Genomic DNA, 20,039 nt, shown 5'->3' on the forward strand with positions numbered 1-20,039 from the left:
TCTCGTATAAGGAAAGACTAAAACGGTTAGGGCTCTTCAGCTTGGACAAGAGACGGCTGAGGGGAGATATGATTGAAGTCTACAAAATCCTGAGTGGAGTAGAACGGGTACAAGTGGATCGATTTTCCACTCCATCAAAAATTACAAAGACTAAGGGACACTCAATGAAGTTACAGTGAAATACTTTTTAAAACCAATAGGGGGAAATTTTTTTCACTCAGAGAATAGTTAAGCTCTGGAACGCATTGCCAAAGCTTGTGGATAGTGTAGCTGGTTTTAAGAAAGGTTTGGATAAATTCCTGGAGGAAAAGTCCATAGTCTGTTATTGACAAAGAAATGGGGGAAGCTACTGCTTGCCCTGAATCAGTAGCATGGAATATTGCTACTCTTGGGTTTTGGACAGGTATTAGTGTCTGGATTGGCCACCATGAGAATGAGCTACTGGGCTTGATGGACCATTGGTCTGACCCAATAAGGCTATTCTTTTGTTCTTATGTAGGGGTCCCTTATCGTCTACAAAATAGATGGCAGTAGGGGTTCACACAGTAGGTTGTGTTTTTTTTTTTTAATGGACACATGCTAATGACAAAAATAGTACATGTCCATTAAATAAACCATTTTTCATCCATGCAAAAATTGCCTTAGCATACAAGAAAGGTCCACGTAAGCGGTACGCTAATGACACTTTTGCTGCAGCCCCTTAGAATATTATGTTCAGTTTTGGAGGCCATATATCAAAAAGGATATAGAGATGGTACAGAAAAAAAGGTAATAGAAATGGTATAGTGTCTACACCAAAACCTATGAGATTTATTAAGACATTTATTATTTACAAGGAACCTTTGAAAAGGTAATACAACAAAAGTGGAAACCCAGTTATAAAACAACAACCTATACATAAAAATATCAACCACCACACACTAAAACTAAAAAGCTCAATACTAATAAATACTTCCACCCTCTCAAAACAATATGCAGGTTTAAATGCTTGCTCAAAACACCATGTATTGTGTGTCTGGTGAAATGTTATGAAATGGTTTATGGTTGAAGTTTATTTGATATACTGCTCTTCCTTAAATAATAACAGAGTGATTAACAATAAAATAACATCAATACATAGAACCAATAAAACAATAAAAGACCTACAATCTTTGGCTTGTCACCTGGCTACCTTGTTTCCCATTTTTCTTTGAATCACTCAAATAAGTTTACACGTAGAGTTTGTTTGTTTACATTCCCTTATAAAAGGTTTCTTGAGAGAACTCTCTCTTTTCAGGCTGCTAAATTGAATGTTTGGTTTGGAAAAATTATGCTAGGAGCTTCCTCCTATCTTGATTTTAGAAAATTATTGAAGACCCAATTATTTGATAAATTTGTATCCTAATGCATTCTGTTGTCTTTTAAAATTTTATGCATTTCTCATGTTTTATTACCCGATGTAGTTCCATTTTTAAATTGTATTCTTCACTGTATGTTCAGTTTTACTTGTTGTGAACCGCCTAGAACCATTCCTAGTCAGGTGGTATATAAAAAATAAAATTATTATTATTAGAAAAGAGGAAAGAAAAAAAGAAGGAACATAAAATAGTTACAGACATACATAAGTATACACAGACTGCAACCCTAGTATACCCTAATAGTACTAGAACTATCAAGTTCAACAGAAAAGGACTATCTAAAGCAGAGGTGTCCAACCCGCGGCCCCATGAAGAATTTTGTGCGGCCCCACTCGCGCTCGAGGACAATGTGGTGTTTTCCTTCTGCTTCCCCCAGCTGTTTAACGTCTTGCCGACTCCCTCCTCCGTCTTGCAGCATTCACTCAAAGCCGCAGGCAGCGGCTCCTACGTGCCTCCTATGGTTGACCTGGAAGCATTCCCTCTGATGTCGTGACGTCAGAGAGAACGCTTTCAGATCAGCCGTAGGAGGCACGTAGGAGCCGCTGCCACCGGCTTTGAGTGAACACTGCAAGATGGGAGGATGGAGCAAGAAAAAGGTAAACATCTGTGGCCCAGAAGGGAGACAGGTATGTTGAGGGAACGCTTCCAGATCAGCCACGGGAGGCGCATGGGAGCCGCTGCCCGCGGCTTTGAGTGAATACTGCAAGACGGAGGAGGGAGCAGGAAAAAGGTAAACATTCGTGGCCCAGAAGGGAGAAAGGAAGAAGAGCGTGAGACTTGAGAGGGAGGGAGCATAAACTTAGGAAAAACGATGGAAGGAAGGAAGGAAGGAGGGAGGGGCATGAACTTAGGACACAGAATGAAGTGAAAGATAGAGGGGAGCATGAGCCATAAGATGGAAGAATAGAGGGAGTGAGGGAAAGAGATGCAGAGGTGAGAGAGATAATAGAAAGGGAGAATTGGGTGTCAGAGAGGGAAAGAGATGGTGCAATTGGGGAGATAAAGAAAGAGGAGAACTGTTGGGCAGAGAGAGGAGGGACGGAGACAGAGAGAGAATTATTGGACATGGTGGTGGGAGAGGAGTGAGGTAGAGATGCATGGGCGCAAAGAGAAGGGGGAGAACATGCTGGGCCGAGGAAGCCTCCTGGATGTTGGGGTTTTTTTTGGGCGGGAGGGTATTAAAAGAAGTGCCACATTGGGCCTGGGGGGAGAGCTTATGGGGCCAGAAACAGAGAGATGGTGGGCAATGGTCTGAAGGGAGAGAAGTTGGACCTGGGGTGGAGTGGAGGAAGAGGGAAAGGGATACTTGAAGGGAGAACTGTTGGCAAGAGAAAGGAAGAAATGGTGGACCTGGGGGAAGGGAGGGAGGCAGGCAGACAGGGGGAGAGATGGGATGGGGGGCAGTTGGAAAGAGAAATGGAGAAAAGTTGGCTCTAGTGATGGGAGGGAGGGAGAAATGTTAGGCCTGTGGATGGAAGGCAGAGGATGATAGGCAGAGGATAGAAGGCAGAGAGAAGCAGCATCTCTCTTTTTTTCTCCATTTCATTGTTCAGCATCAAGGGGGAAGAGAAGAAAAACAGAAAAGAGAGGGAGTAATGTTGGACCATGGAGATAGAGGAGGAGAGATGGAACCATGGAAGGGCAGGAGGGAAGAGAGCTGGGATAAGATGATGCTAGGGATGGAAAGAAAGGGACAGGGAATTATAGCCTGACCAGTGGAGAGAGGGACAAGGAGTTATAGCCTGACCAGTGGAGAGAGGGAGGGGGATTCTGAAAGTGGTGAGCCATGTGGATGAGGTCAAAAGGGAGATGACGAGTGAGAGAGCAGTGAGTACAGTGGTAGAAATGTGGTAATGGGGAGTAGATAGAAGGGAATAGGAGGCTGGGAAAGGAGTGAGATGGGAAATGGGAGAACTAGGGACTGAAAGAAGATGGAGAATTGAGAAGTAGCTGAACATTTAAAAAGAAGGGTGAGAAAGAAGGCAAGATTTGAGTGGACAGAGGCAGAAAAGAAAAAGTTAAGAAAGCTGAAAGGGAAAAATCAATACACTGGAGATAGGCATAAGAAGGAAATGGAACGAAAGAAGAGGAGAAAAAAATGGACAGCAGACACTGGAAAGCGAATTAGTTGAAGATAGAGAAGAAGCAGAAAGAGAAACTGGGAAAACAAAACATCCAGACAACAAGATAGGAAAAAATTGTTTTATTTTGAATTTATTAACTGGAATATGTTAGCTTTGGGATATGTGCATCACAATTCTTACGCTGAGAGAACCACTAACTCAAGTAAACCTTTCATACGCTGAGAGATTGGAGAAATTGGGTCTCTTTTCTCTGGAGAAGAGGAGACTTAGAGGGGATATGATAGAGACTTACAAGATCATTAAGGGCATAGAGAGGGTGGAGAGAGACAGATTCTTCAAACTTTCAAAAAATAAAAGAAGAGGGCACTCGGAAAAGTTGAAAGGGGACAGATTCAAAACGAATGCTAGGAAGTTCTTCTTTACCCAACGTGTGGTGGACACCTGGAATGCGCTTCCGGAGAACGTAATAGGGCAGAGTACGGTAATGGGGTTTAAGAAAAGATTGGATAATTACCTACTGGAAAAGGGGATAGAGGGGTATAGATAGAGGATTACTGCAAAGGTCCTGGACCTGTTGGGCCGCCGCGAGAGCGGACTGCTGGGCACGATGGACCTCAGGTCTGACCCAGCAGAGGCATTGCTTATGTTCTTATGATAGCTGATTCAGCATTCCCGCTCTGATGAGGCTCACCTCTGAAGACGCTCACCATAGCTGTAATAGAAGTGAATGGGAGAACCAGGAGCACGCATCCCTGCTCATCAGAATGGGGATGTGGAAGCCTGTGGCTGCTCCCACTGTCAGCAGTGCACATGGAGGGATCACTCAGTCAGGGTAAGTATTACTGCTTTTTTGGATTCCTCTCCACAGTATCCCTTTAATGAAACCAGGCATGTGAGCTCCTCCCCCTATATCCCGTTTAAGAGATCAATCTACCTGCTTTAAATATCAGCAGCAGTAGAAAAACAACTGCTTTTACATACAAGCAGCAGCGAGACCTACCGCAACCGTCTGGGAGGGAATGCATGGATGGGAGAACATCTCAGGGGAGGAGACATAGGCATCCTGGGACTGTCGGCCAAGTCTCTTCCCTGAAGAAGCCCTTTCTGGAAACGTCAATCGCTCCTCCTAAACTTACTTGCTCCACTTCATCACTTCATCATGCTTCTATTCTTTTCTCTTCTCTCTTCTACCTTCCAAAGTATTTAGATCAATGCTGTCTTGTTAAAATGTTTATTTTATTTTTATTTTCCCTCTAACTCTACTTTTCACTTCTCTATTACCCTCCAGGTACTTTAGTTAGATTGTGAGCCTTCGGGACAGTAAGGGAATTTTTCAAGTACCTTTCTTATTTCTAATCTTAATGTATATTTTCTGTAAACCGCTTAGAACCTAACGGATGTAGCGGTATATAAGAAATAAATTACATTACATTACATTATTATTAAATATATACATCTTCTATATTAGTGATTGCAGATTTGTGATCTGCTCAACCTTTTTTTTGTTTGTCGGCTAGTGTTAGTGTTTGTGCGGCCCCAGAAAAATTATTTTTGGCCAATGCGGCCCAGGGAAGCCAAAAGGTTGGACACCCCTGGTCTAAAGAGATATGCTTTTAGAAGAGACCTGAATTTCAATAATGGGTTGAAAGCAAAGACAGAAAGGCATAACTGTTTCAAAACTGCAGCAGAATGCAAGAAACTTCTGTTTCTGGAAAAACCCTTCATAGAAGGTAGGGATTCCAGAAGACCTTAAAAGGCGATTTTGTGAGTAAGGGACCAGTCTCACTTGAACATAAAAAGACTCGAGGCATGTAGAGACTGACATGCAAGGAATAAGATCTTAAAATGGGCTCTGAAGTTCATGAGAAGCTTCAAAACTGACCTAAGTCCTCAGTTGGACTCCACTTACTGTTCTGGTCTTGCAATCAGTCTCCTAAGCATGTTCACAAGCTATCAGGCCTTGATTTGGACAAATAGTCTTACTGATTATTTAAAGGCTCTATCTTGACTGTGTTTGCCATCAGTCTGTCTGTGTTATTAGATGGCAAGTTTTATAAAGCAAGAGCTGTTATCTAAATATCAGTAATAATAATCCCTATCAGAACTGACAGTTAATACTTCAATCGCATATTTCTAATTTGTTGCAAATGCTACAATTCTTTGGTTAGGAGACCAAACTATAGCACATTGCAATAATCCAGGTGAGATATCACCATGGCAAGAATGAAAACTATGGAAAGGAAAGTCATATTAGTGGGAAGCATAGAGATTACAATAAACTCTTTTCTTCATTTAAATTAGAATTATAAACAAATCCTGAGATTACAAAGCTCCTTAGATGACACCGAAGGACCTCAATATTTAAGATGGAGTAACTTGCATGCAGGAAGCATAATTAAAACCTTAACCTCCATAAGCATGATAGAAATGGGCAATCTTTTTTTTTTTTATTCAGTACTGCACTATTAACCTTGGCTGCTGTAGGGATTATTACCAACTTGATAATGAAAAGGGACTGAGTGCTGGCTTGTGTACTATTATGGAAAGAAAACTGAAAGAGGTAGAGGCCTTTAGTGGCCTAATATAAGAAATGGTAGACACTAGAGATGTGAATGGGGACATATTCTGGTTCCCTTCCCAATCCCCACCTGGTCAATTATTTTTTGTCCCCACCCCAACATATTGGTACCATCCCTGCACTGTCCCTGCCATATTGGTACTGTCTTCGCACCATCCCCATCCTGTATTTAACAGGTCTTGTAATGTCTTCCTCTCTCTACCCTCAGATCCAACTCTTTCCCTCTACCCTTGGATCCAACTCCCTTCCTCCATGTCCCCAGCCTCAAGTCCAACACTCTTTCCCTCTACCCCAGGCCCAATTCTCTCTCCCACCCTCTATCCCCAGGCCCAACTCTCTCTCTTCATCCCTCCCACTCTGCCCTTATCCAACGCCCTCCCTCCCTGCCCTTAGGCCCAATTCTCTCCCTCCCTGCCCTCAGGCCCTACTCTCTCCATCATCCCTCTCTCTCTACCCCTAGGTCCAACTCTCCCTATATCTTCTCTCTCTCCCATCTTGGCCCTGCCCTGATTCTTTTAATTCCCTTCTACCCACATATCTGGTTCGGCATCACCTTCCTTCCCTCCTGGACACAATGTGATTGCTCTTCCCCCTCCCACCAGTCTGCAGGCCCACATGGTCTGGCATCCCCTCCTCCAATCTGATGTGTCTGCTTTTCCACTCCCCTCCCAACCCCACTGTGGTTGCTCTTCACTGTCGCTGCCTGCTTGTCTACTTTTAATTCAGTCTTCTGCCCTGCAGGCTAGCAGAAGCCATATAGAAAGGTCTTTCCCTCTGACCAGTCAGCCTCTTCTGAAACAGGAATCTTGAAGGATCATTTTAGTCTTTATCTGCCACCATTTACTGTATAGCAAATGTTATTGTTTAATACCCCGACCAGCATAGAAATGACTACTCTCACCCACCTCATTGGCTATATCTTAAGAGGCCTCATTCCTTACAGCTGTATTCCATTTAATCTGCCCTTTCCTCAAATAAACCCATTTAAAATCCAGTTAGTTTCAATCTTCCCATCTTGGCCTCCCTATTTTACCTCAAAGCCTCATACTTGATTTTTGTCTGTTAGTCTTGGTTATCTAGCAATGGGAGCAAAAAAGTATTAGGGAAAGGAAAAGAAGATGGTGAAAGCAATAGATTAACTTGCCTTGCACTTTTTGCGTGTTCAAAGTGTAGAAGCATAGTAAGATACCAGGTTGAAAACTATAGTGCCTTGAAGTTTTCGCAGCCTTGTATAATTTTCACATTCTAAATCTATCTATACCAAAATTCATTAAAGTTGGAGCTTCTTTCACTGATCTGCAACATTTGAAACCAAGCAGAATGTGCTGTCAAAAATGGATGACTAAGCATTTTTGCAGTGTTACCCCATCACCCCTCTCAAAATGCAGAACACATGTGCAATTCACTGCAATGAATAATATATTCTATTATAAAAAGGAGTGGTGTTTCATGCATAGACCATGTTTACTAATGCTTAGTTTGTGCTAAGTGCCATGCAGCCCATTTTATTCCAATTCGAGCCCATATGAAACTTGGCTTTAGTAAAAATGGCAAGCATGGCCCCTTGTGTGAGAAACATTTTATGTAGTATACTTGCATAGTTTCAGAATATATAACTTTTAACTATAAGCCTTATTTTTGACATCTTAAAGAGGAAACAGTACATGCACTAAGCTTTTAGAGAGAAAACTGAGGCCCACACCTATTTTTTTTCTTATGAAAACAATAATTGAACCATAAAAAGGACCTGGGCATAGCTCATATTTTCTGAAACTATGTATTTCAATATAGAAATGTAGGGGGTACAACTTTTCAACACCAGCACACCCGAGGCAATGATCTGCACAAGGCAGAATAATAAACAGAAAGCAAATCACCAATCTTGAAGAAAACCAAACACCCACACCCGACATAGCCACTTTTTGCTCACAGGCTGCATAAGAGATAAACATTTCCTGTTTTTGAGAAGGAAATGCTGCTGGAATTGGAGAAGGCTGTGAGTTGCTAAGTGGATATATGTGCTGATTGATAGGGAAAAGTTTGTTACCAATTCCCTATAGTTTTTACCTCTGACACAGCTTGTGGGTGAAATGTGGCCCGTCAGGTGGGGGTACAACTTTTTGACAGTTTTCATTCACCCTGCTGAACTTGAGAATCATTTCTAAAATCCTGCATAATATATTATATTCCAACATGCCATTTCAATTCAAAGAATTATGCATGACAAAACATTGCATCACAAAGTTGCAATAAATAAACCATATGAAGAACTTTGATTGGAGGGTGGGAACCATAACAGGATTATTTATTACCAAGGTACCGTCTCTAGGTTAAATCACTGTAAAAATAGCAACTTAAGTAAAATGAAATCAATATTTACCCTGGTGCTGAGTGCATAAAATAAAATGAATAATGTATTGATTTAACTTAATGCATAATCTTAACTGGCCATTCAAGTGTCAACACTGCAGATGCTGGCATGCTGGGTCAGTTGCGACAATGTATTGATCAATTTCAAGTCAAGAAACATTTAAAAACCCAATTGTTTGTCACCGCATTCTTATGACTTAACAGTTTTTTGGAAAAAAAAAAGATAGTTCTCCCCTGTTGATTTTAAGATTTTAGTTTGTCATAATTATTATGTTTGTTTTAATGCATGTGAACTGTTTAATTCTTAAGCGGTATAGCAACATTTTAAATAAATAAATAAAATATCCTTCCACAAGTCACATTTTCAGAAATTAGACAAAACAATGATTTCTGACACTGATAACAGCTTTTTCCCCATTACATTTTCTTTATCCACATTCCCCCTTTGAGCTAGGGAAGGGCTCTTCTCCCAAGTATAGATTGACACCCCCCCCCCCCCAAGACTTACTGAAGTACCCGGTAGTCCAATGGGGGTCTTTGTGGCAGGAGCATGGTCTTTTTGCTCCTACCTTCTAAAATGGCAGCCATGAACTCTCACAGCAGCTTGCGGTACTACAGGAAATGCTGTGAGCAGCCACAAAAGGTCATGGCAGCCATTTTAGAAGGCAGCTGCGAGGAGGAAGGAACAAGAGGGCCATGCTCCTGCCACTAAGACCTCCGCTGAACGACCAGGTTCCTCAGCAGGTCTGGGTGGGGGTGGGGGAGAGCTACTTATACATAGCAGAATGGAGAGCAGTGGGGTATTGTGGGGTTGAGCTGCCATGACAGGGCTAGGCTCCTGCCCCAAAGAGCCCCCTCCCCTACTGGACCTGGTATCTAGATAGGCCCTGAGGGGGGGGGAAATCCTGGAGCTGAGAGGAAGATCAAAGGGTCAGGGCCTGGAGAGATCCTTGGCTATGGGTTGGGGGAGGGAGGGAGGGATGAGAGGTACAGAGAACTGCGAGGGGTCAGAGGGGAAAAAAAGGGGAGAAAGCTAGACCTTGGGGAGGGAACAGAGAGTGAGAGACCTGGAATATCTAAAATCCCCTTCTCTACCCATTGCGGCTCTTTATAAATCTTGGGTTAAACATTTAGGATAAAATGGCTCTTTGCTGACCCGAGCTAGGGTATTATTACTTGAAAGTGGTGGACTAGAACAAATTTTCTTTCTGTTTAAGAGGGGCTTTGGGTAAGACAGCTTTATGAAGGAGCATGTCTCATTTAAGTTTGAATTTTGTATAATGCTCATTTTTAGCAAATATAATTTATTTTTCAAATACTGAATTCACTGAGAAAAGATGTGGTTAGAAATAAATGGTTTTGAGACATTCACAACACTAAACCACCCTGTCTTGGCAGATGGGTGATGTACTGGGTGTGGGGATTACATGATTATCTTTCTGGAATGGTAGAGAACCAAACACTCCAACAACTTGGAAATCTTTACAGGTTACCCAGAACACGTTACCTAGTTTAATTAATGGAAGCCCTAGATGGGAACTTGTTATGCCCATTCTTAAATTGCTTCACTGGTTACCTATTGAATACCGTATTCACTATAAATTAATGTTGCTTGTTTTTAAGGCATTAGTTGAAAAAAACATCTCCTGCCTTGCCTGCTTAACTACCCAAGTTTCAAGTTGTATTAAAAAAAAAAATTGATACAACGCTTATAAGATTTCTAAGTGATTTCCATAATAAGAAATGGGGAAAAAGAATATGTAGTAACTGACATCAACATTACTTATTGACGCTAAGTGAAGGAGGGGAAGAACAATACAAATTTGTATAGTAATGAAGGACAAAAAGGACTAAAACAATAAGGTATAGGGTTAAAAACTGCCGGATGGAGCCCAAGATGCACAAGTTTCAATATTGTGACTTGTGTGGCATAAAGATAAGGAGACAAGTGGATCAGTTCTCAAAGCCATCCATGAAAAGAAAACTCTTCAGAGAGCCCTTGAATTTTTCTAAAGTTGATTCTTCTCTAATATGGGCTGGTAAAAGATTCCATATTTTCAGGCAGTGACCATGAAGATGTCTGTGTGCCTTGCATTGATTGTTTTTAAAGATGGTACTGATAAGAGATGTTGGTCTGTCGATCTTAATACCCTTGAAGGAGCATACGGGATAAGAAGTTTATCAAGAAATATGGGTTGTTTTGTTTGATGGATTTTAAAGGATAAGAGTGCCAGCTTAAAGGTAATTCTATGGGGCACTGGGAAGACACATTTTTTAAGAGAGGTATAAAATGGTCATATTTCCTTGAATTTGGAGTCATCAAGTTTCTTTTTGCGAAATGCCAGTGAGAATATTATGCTGTTTGTGAACTAATGCTCTGGATGTGCCATCCTTTCATGTGATTTATCATGAAGAAAATAGGAATTCTATTTTTTATGTAAAAGGACCTGAACTCTGGAACCAGCTTCCAGAGCAGATTAGGGTTTTGCAAGATATGAAAAAGTTCTAAAAGTTCACTAAAAACATTTCTGTTTAAAGAGGTGTTTAATTGTGGAACTACAGTGTTCCTCCGCAAATTCGCGGTTTGCGAACCCGGTCATTCACAGTCTGCTCTGACCGCCTCTTCCTGTAGTAAAGTCGTTCTACACCAATCAGGAGCTGAGTGTCAAAGGCGAAAAAACAGTGTGACAAGGCTGTGGCTGCTGCCAGAAGGATGCTGGGCTGTATAAAGAGAGGCATAGCCAGTAGAAGGAAGAAGGTGTTGATGCCCCTGTACAGGTCATTGGTAAGGCCCCACTTGGAGTATTGTGTTCAGTTTTGGAGACCGTATCTGGCGAAGGACATAAGAAGACTTGAAGCAGTCCAGAGGAGGGCGATAAAAATGATAGGAGGCTTGCGCCAGAAGACGTATGAGGAGAGACTGGAAGCCCTGAATATGTACATCCTAGAGCAGTGGTCTCAAACTTAAACCCTTAGTGGGACCACATTTTGGATTTGTAGGTACTTGGAGGGCCGCAGAAAAAATAGTTAATGTCTTATTAAAGAAATGACAACTTTGCATGAGGTAAAACTCTTTAGAGTTTTACCTTATGCAAAATTGTCATTAACTATTTTTTTCTGCGGCCCTCCAAGTACCCTATTTTTTCTGCAGCCCTCACATTTAAAGATTAATATCTTTCCTTTCTCAAAACTGACACATTTCAATCACTATATTGAAAATAAAATCATTTTCCCTACCTTTGTTGTCTGGTGACTTTATTTTTCTGTGCATTTAACTATGTTTCCAGGCTCGTCTTGTCCTTTGACTAGTTTTTTCTCCGTCTTCACTTTCGGCCTTGCATCCATCTTGGCATTAATATTCAATTTTTCTGCATTCTTTTCAAAATCTACATTTCCATGTTTGTTACCTTCCCTTCTATCTCTCTCTTCTTCTGTCCCTATTTCCATGGTCTGACATCTCTTTCTTTCCTTTCTCTCCCTCCCTCCTTCCTTCCTTCTCCCTGGTCTGGCATCTGTCTCCTTCCCTCCCCCAATTTTTTATTTCTTTCAGCCTACCCCCTTCTTTCTTTCTCTCTCTATCCATGCCCCCATTCTTTCTATATGTCTGTCTTTCTCTCTTTCTCTCTCTCCGTGCTCCCTTTCTTTCTCCATGCCCTTTCTTTCTTTCTGTCTTTCTCTCTCCATGCCCCTTTCTGTCTGTGTCCCGTTTCAGGGAACAGGCCGCCACCGCCACAATCGGGGAACAGGCCAGCGCCAAGGTCTTAACTCTCCCTGCTTATCTTCCCCAGCACGGGGCCGACCAATTCACACTGCTGGAGAAGATAAGCAGGGAGAGTTAAGACTTTGGTCCTGGCCTGTTCTCCGATGTGGCAGTGGTGGCTTGTTCCCCGATTGCGGCGGCTTGGGGAAGAGCAGTGGGAAGGGAAGAAGATTGGGGACCCCTGCTTTAGGCGAGGACAGATCGCGGGCTGCAAAATAGTCCCTGAGGGGCCTGCTTGCTCTGCCCTGAATCACCGTCCTGCTCGTCCCCAGTTTTCTCCTGCTTGCTGTCCCGAATCTCTCCTGCCCTTCTCCACACTGCGAGCCCGTGGTTTTAACCTGTGGGTTTTAAGCGCCTTTAGCTCCACCCCGTTCTGTCCCAGCTTCTCCCAGTTCAGCCTCCATTCCTGCCCTCACAAACCTCCTCTCTTCTTCTCCGACAAACTCCGGAGGGCATGGAGCATGCACGGATGTGTGTGACATCATTCATGCATGCTCTTATGCCCTCCAGACTTTTTAAAACCTGGACAAACTGCTGGAGTTTGGAAAGCCCGTCTTGGCACTCAGACAGTCCTTTTAAAAGAGGATATATATATGGGTTTTTCCAGACGTTTGGTAACCCTACCATTGCTTCAAGAACAAACATAAAACTATAAGCCATCTGGGAACAGAAAAATACCTACAGTACCTAAATAATAATAATTAAAAAAAAAGAGTACACATATACACGTCAATTGTGGAATACTAATTTCCACATATAAATGTCAGCATTACACCTGTTCATTGCTGTAGGTTTTTTTGTTCAGGTTTTTAATATGTTTCTTTGTAAATTGGCTGCTCCTGCTACATGGGCAAGCAAACAGACATATATTCCTGCACGTATATTAGAAATGGCTCTATGCTGGCACTTTTTCTAAAACACACCAAACTTGTAGATGTCTTGGTCTGGATATATCAGTTCTGATTTCTACAGTCTATCTACAATGAAGCTGCTTATTATGAATAACATGATGACTTTCCCATCATAGCTGGTCTATGAATCAATGATAACGTGCACAAATTATTCCAAAAAAATGTTCTACGGGTTTTGCAAAAAATGGCTAGATAACAGTCATACACTTTTCTTGTCAGAGGTGAATGAGTTTGAGGCAAAGCATTCTGCCTATAATGTCCAGTGAAAAGTATGCTGGTGAAATGAACTGCAAACAATTTCTGCATTAGATAAACCCATCTATAAATCTCAGCATCTTCTTCCAAACTTAAAGATGATCACACTCTCAAATTACATTTTAATAACTCAGAAAAAAATCTCTCCTTTTTGGCTACAATCCTTCCAATCTGAATGGATAATTGATATCAGGATCAAATATTGTACTGGCTAACAAACATCTTTTTAAGGAAGAGAATGCTGAAATAGAAATTAACATGATTAGTGAATCAAACAAGATTAAGCACATTATCCATTGTCTAAGGACCATATTCACAAAACAGAGTTCAGTGAACAGGGTCCTCAAGTTGGTTTCTGGAGCTCTGAAGGGATCCACTAGCAAGAGGCAGAGAGGCTGACCCTCTTGTATTCAACTCACTCATATTAGGGGTTGAATGTGATCTCTCGTATTCTGGCCTTTTGTCTTTTGCTTTGAAAGCACCTTTCCTGTGTGCCTTATATGATGAGTGCTCTCCATTCCCTTTATCTGAGTAAAATATGAATATTTTAACAGAAGCAGATTCATATGTACATAGGTTTCCACCTAAGCTCTGGCTGGTAAAATTCTGAAAAAAAAATGCTTATTGTACAATGCATACACTATACACAATGTGACAAAGAATATCTGCTTCCAAACGTGATGAACACCTGAAGATCCGCATGAAATTCTCATATATGTTTAAAGGAAAAATTATTCAACTGGAATTTACCATAGACCATTTCAGTCTGACATAGGCCTGATTCACTAAGGTGAGTGGACTCAAAGCTGAATATAAATGAATTTACAGCTGTTTCTTTTTTTTTTTTTTTAATTTATTTATTTGATTATTCATTACAATATCTTAGTAACAAACATTCATGCATGAATACAAAAGAATGCAAATGCAAATTCCATATAAGGAACTACAAAATAACATTAAGAAATCAGTCAACCATATCCTAGTCCACATTATCGCTGATCGCCAGTGTTTTAAACTATAAACATCAAATCAAATCTATCTATCCACATTCTAAGAACAGGCAAATGGCCTTTATATATTTTACATCAACCTCCAAAAGTAAAATTAGTATTTGAAATTAAACTTTCAACAAAGGTTTTCCTTTAATAAAATCTTCCAACTGGACTGGATCAAAAAACACATATTTATCACTTTCATACGAAATCAGGCATTTGCATGGAAATTTCAAAAAGAAAGTAGCTCCAACTGCCAAAGCCTTAGGCTTTAGCTGAAGGAACTGCTTCCTTTTAAATTGGGTTTGTCTAGAGACATCTGGGAAAATTATCACCCGTTGACCACAAAACATCTCTTGTTTTTTTAGGAAATATAATTTTAGGACATCTTGTTTTTCAAGCTCTGTCTTAAAGGTCACAAGGAGAGTTGCTCGCTTATCAATTATGTCTTTAGATGATTCCAAAAACTGTGATACATTCAAACTATCAGGTAACACTATTCTATCCATTCCACCTTCATTAACCCTTTCCTTATGGTCTCTTGAGATGTAATATAAATTATCAACCTCAAAGGTCTCCACTTTAGTATAATGTAATATCTCCTTCAAATACATTCTCAAGAGCTCCATCGGGGAAAGGTAATGTGTGATTGGAAAATTTAACAAGCGAAGATTTTTAACTCTTACAGCTGTTTCTTATGTCCTGGGGGTCTGATCTTTAGGAGTACTTTATTGTTACCTATATTGTGTCCTGCTTTAAAGTTAAAAATATATCTTCCTGCTGCATAGAACTCACTGGACCCCAATTAAGGTAGCAAAATTTTCAAACGGACTCTCTTCTATATGTCGGTCTTGTAACGCGCAGGAGGGCACGTTAACGCATATGATCTATGATTGTGCACATTTAACAGGTTGCTGGAATACAATATGGGACACCATTTCTAAAATCTTACACCATACAAGAACCTTTGAGTTTGCACATCATTATATTAGGTAATCACAGCCTGCTACATACGCTGCCTGATCATAAGGCGCGACTGCTTAACATCTTGATAATCCTAGCCCTTAAAAACATATTACATTGCTGGAAAGACCTGTCTAGGGTGAACTATTTCACCTGGTGGAATACATTATGCCTTACAATGAAAGCGTTATAGCGGAAAAACACAAGTCCATGAGCTCCTATACCAAAATTTGGAGTCCAGTTAACTTCTATTGCAGTACAGGCTAATGACAATCAGTTCATGTCCTGGAACATGGATGTCTACATTTGAACATAGCTGTTGCCTCATGACTCTCTCCACACATTCCTTTAGGTGTATGGCTCTGGTGTCTCTCTCTGTGTTTTGGATACTACATGTACTTCTGGCTGACTGTTGTGCTGATACTCTCCTCCTTCTAAATAGGCATGGGTTTGCTTGCTGTATTATATTAATAACATTTTGTGACTCCTTGCATTGATGTAGCTTGTATGTATCTTGCCTTGTTAACATTTATTGTACTTTAATATGCTAAAATAAATACAAAAAAACTTTTGAACTTAAAAAAAATATATCTTAGAAGTTTAGGACATACAACTAAATCCTAGTTACTTGCTAGAGGTCTTTGGTGATCTCCCCTCAAAATTGAGAAGTATCTACACTGATTCTCCAGTAAAGGCTTAAAATTGTGAATTGGGAGATGTGGTAGATCTTATTTCTCCAGTAAAATCATGTGTTTTATGTATCCTACAAAATCTGTGCCATAGTTTATAAGTGACCTGAGAAAAATGAAATATCCTTGGCAAATAGTAAATACGGTTTACTGGCACGATATTGTCAGAGGAAAAACTCAAAATTTCAGACAGGTATTTTTTCAATAAGTCAATGGGAGTCATCACCAGAGATTTAGGAAAATTCATAATTCTTATATTCAATCAATGGGATCAGATCCAGCGAATTTACAACTAAGTCCAGTTAATTCTCCTTTAAATGTTACAAACTTATTGGAATCTACTATCATTGAAAATACTGAAAGAGCAACTTTATTGGTGTCTTTTGTGTTTGAACAGGACGTTAATGCTGTCTTTAAAATGTTCTTTAGAAATTCTCAGGTACCATTTTGTGGTTAAAAAAGTCTGGATATTTCCAGACGTTACCAAACAAACTCAAGAACAAAGGAAATTATTCCTTGTCATGAGACCTGAAGTGGTTTCCTTGGGTGCCTCATTTCTGCTCTCCTATCCTTGTAAATGCATGATAAAATATTTAGGGACAAAATATGTGTTCTTTTCTCCAGAACAACTAAGGGCATTTATTGATATGAAGAAATTGGTTACTGGGAATGCTTAGTGTTATTGAACAGTTTAATTTGAATTGTGGGACAACTGTTAAGCCATGCCTTAATAACTGTTTCCAAGATAGAAGAATCTCCTCTTTAATTTCACTTGGATTTCTTGACTCTTGCTCTGATTGTGATCTAAGAAAGATTTATAGATTATATATTTTTTGTTTAATTTTCTGTTTGTACAATTCTTTCTGTATTTCTTAAACAAGTATGCCCTAATTTTCAAATCCTTAATAAAAAAAAAAAAAAAAAAGAAAAATGAAATATCCAAGTCGGTTCAAAACCAAAGTCTAAAAATCACTGAATGGTCTTGAAATCACTGAAACACGACCCATGTCGGGTCATCGGTTAAGGACTCTTGACGATCCCTCACTTGAAAGCCCTTGTGCTTTTTTGTCTGCTTGTGTGTATGCTTTTCTGTACTCTAAATTAAAGTGCAAAATTCTTACTAACACTTCAAATTCTAATGATAAAGTCACATTAAAGATAAAGATCATGTGCCCTATCATCTGCCATGGCAGACCTTAGGAAATTGGAAGACTGGGCGTCCAAGTGGCAGATGAAATTTTAATGTGGACAAATGCAAAGTGATGCACACTGGGAAGAATAAACCAAATCACAGTTACCAGATGCTAGGGTCCACCTTGGGGGATAGCGCCCAATAAAAGGATCAGGGTGTCATGGTAGACAATACGATGAAACCTTCTGCCCAATGTGTGGCAGCAGCCAAAAATGCAAACAAGATGCTAGGAATTATTTAAAAAAGATATGATTAACAAGACTAAGAATGTTATAATGCCTCTGAATCACTCCTTGGTGTGACCTCAACTGCAGTATTATGTTCAATTCTGGTCTCCTTATCTCAAGAAAGATATAGCGACACTAAGAACTTAAGAACTGCCGCTGCTGGGTCAGACCAGTGGTCCATCTTGCCCAGCAGTCCTCTCACGCGGTGGCCCCTAGGTCAAAGACCAGTGCTCTATATGAGCCCAGCCTCATCTGCGTACCTTCCAGTTGAGCAGGAACTTGTCCAACTTTATCTTGAATCTCTGGAGGGTGTTTTCCCCAACGACCAAGATGATAAAGGGGATGGAACTCCTCTCGTATGAGGAAAGACTAAAAAGGTTAGGGCTCTTTAACTCGGAAAAGAGACAGCTGAGAGGAGATATAATTGAAGTCTACAAAATCCTGAGTGTAGAATGGGTACAAGTGGATCGATTTTCCATTCCGTCAAAAATTACAAAGACTAGGGGGCACTCAATGAAGTTACAGGGAAATACTTTTAAAATCAATAGGAGGGAATATTTTTTCACTCAAGAGAATAGTTAAGCTCTGGAACGCATTGCCAGAGGTTGTGGTAAGAGCAGATAGCGTAGCTGATTTTAAGAAAGGTTTGGATAATTTCCTGGAGGAAAAGTCCATAGACTGTTATTGAGAAAGACATGGGGGAAGCCACTGCTTGCCCTGGATCGGTATCATGGAATGTTGCTACTCCTTGGGTTTTGGCCAGGTACTAGGGACCTGGATTGACTATTGTGAGAATGGGCTACTGGGCTTGATGGACCATTGGTCTGACCTAATAAGGCTATTCTTATGTTCACATTCAAGAGAACGCTTGACAGGAGCCGTTTGCATGAAGCAATAAATTAAAATGTAAGACATTTAGCAATGTACAATTAAAAATTGTAGCGGCAATGAAAAATGATTTCTCAGATTCTTCCTGCTTCACCAAACTGCTCATATGAATTATTTTCATATAGTGAAAGGGTTACTATACCACCTTTTGCTCTTTAGTCAATATGTAGAATCTCAAGGATTTTCCCTGACAAGATTATAATTAACCTTGGTATTTTAAATGTATACTGTACACAAGAGAATATAGATTTTATGTTCCCAGATCACTATGCTCTACATTTTAAGGAAACTGGTTGAAATATAATTTTTATTATTATTATTTTTGTTGAATGCTTCGAGTAAATGCTCTGGTCTCCCTTAGTGAGAGTGAAGTGGGGTGGCCTTTTAACTTCTAAACTCTTACTGGTAGATATTCAGCTGGTGGTGGCACTGGATATCTAGGGCTGATTTGTTAAGTGCTGATTGTCTGAGCTTATGCAGGTCAGGGGATGCAGATGCCCTCTGCACCATCAATTTTAATCCCCCTTTTTCCAACCCCGCAGAACATGCTGAAGCACTCCCTCCCACCACCTGAAAGAAGACAAATATCCCGCCTCCTTATCTCCTTCCCAGTTCCCCCCCCCCCAGGTCTACCTACAATCCCTGGAGATTCAGTGGGGCAGGAGGAACCCCAATCTGTTGTGACCTCTGGCGGCAGCCTCATTGTACTTCTGAGTAGCGTGAAGTTGTTGTCAGAGGTTGCGGCAGCCATTTTTGAGAGACAGGCACTAGGGGCAGGAGTGAATGAGGTTCATTCCTTTCCCAATTTCTCTTACGGGGCAGTAGAATCCAGGCAGTGGAGGGGATCTAGCCTTGTCAGAACGAGTGAGAGGGAGGCAGATCAGAAGGGTAGGGGTGGGTGGGGTGGGAGGGAAGGGAAGAGACAAGAGTATGTTCTGGGATGGGGAGGGAGGGGTTAGCACCACTTCAGGCCAGGATCCTGATGTTAACTGAGCAACACTTGATATTCAGACCAGTGGTAGTGATGCCCTGTATAAAGTTAGGATAGTCCTTTTATTGCCTTAATTTCATGCAGCTGCTCAGCCGTAAGATGACTGAAAATCACTGCTAACCCGCTAAGCTTCTGCTCCACCCTAACTACACCAACAGATCGCCTGCAAACTGGGTGGTTAGGAGGATATTCAGAAGCACCATCCAATTAAGTGCTGTGGAATATTTTCATATAACCCTGAACAAGCAATTTAAATGGCTTTGAGTATCTACCTCTTAGTAAATAAGGATCCTGATGTGGGTTGGTAAAAATATGAATACATAACAATGTAATATATTATTATTTTGTATTCGCTATTTATTTTATTGCACTTTGGGCTGAACTGTGTTCAGGAAGAGCAGTACAGAAATGTAACACTTCGCTGAAAATCAAACCAACCACCTGCTCACTTCATCCATGCCCTTATTGGCTGGTCGAAGCAGAGAAATCAGGTATTCTGAAATAATTTGGTTTAAAGGTTAAGGTGTGATTAATGTTATGGTCAATGCCTGGGCTGTTATAAAAAGAGATAATTTGCCCTATTATACAACAAAAATAACAACAAAAAAAACCTATTCATGCTCCAAAATTGCCAGAAATGTTTAGGCAAGCAACTACATCTTCCATTTTTGAGAAAAAAATTATTGACGTGCTGCAGCCTTATAACTGGAAGAAGCTATGGATTAGTATCCTCATTACCCAC

The 20,039-nt window shown here is 40.6% G+C and overlaps 1 protein-coding gene across 11 annotated transcripts in view; it reads right to left on the reverse strand.

The window, feature by feature from the left end:
- STXBP5 (syntaxin binding protein 5) overlaps positions 1-20,039 on the reverse strand; it is a 904,657-nt gene that overhangs the window by 53,484 nt on the left and 831,134 nt on the right. Inside the window, exon 23 of one of the 11 annotated variants that reach the window (XM_033939585.1) lies at positions 13,775-13,882. The exons of the other annotated variants lie outside the window; for them this stretch is intronic. Within the exon in view, the coding sequence (XP_033795476.1) occupies positions 13,775-13,882 (108 nt within the window). The remainder of the gene's footprint in view (positions 1-13,774; positions 13,883-20,039) is intronic. 11 annotated transcript variants of the gene reach the window in all.

This window comes from Geotrypetes seraphini, chromosome 3 (genome assembly GCF_902459505.1).
Source record: "Geotrypetes seraphini chromosome 3, aGeoSer1.1, whole genome shotgun sequence".
NCBI lineage: Eukaryota > Metazoa > Chordata > Amphibia > Gymnophiona > Dermophiidae > Geotrypetes > Geotrypetes seraphini.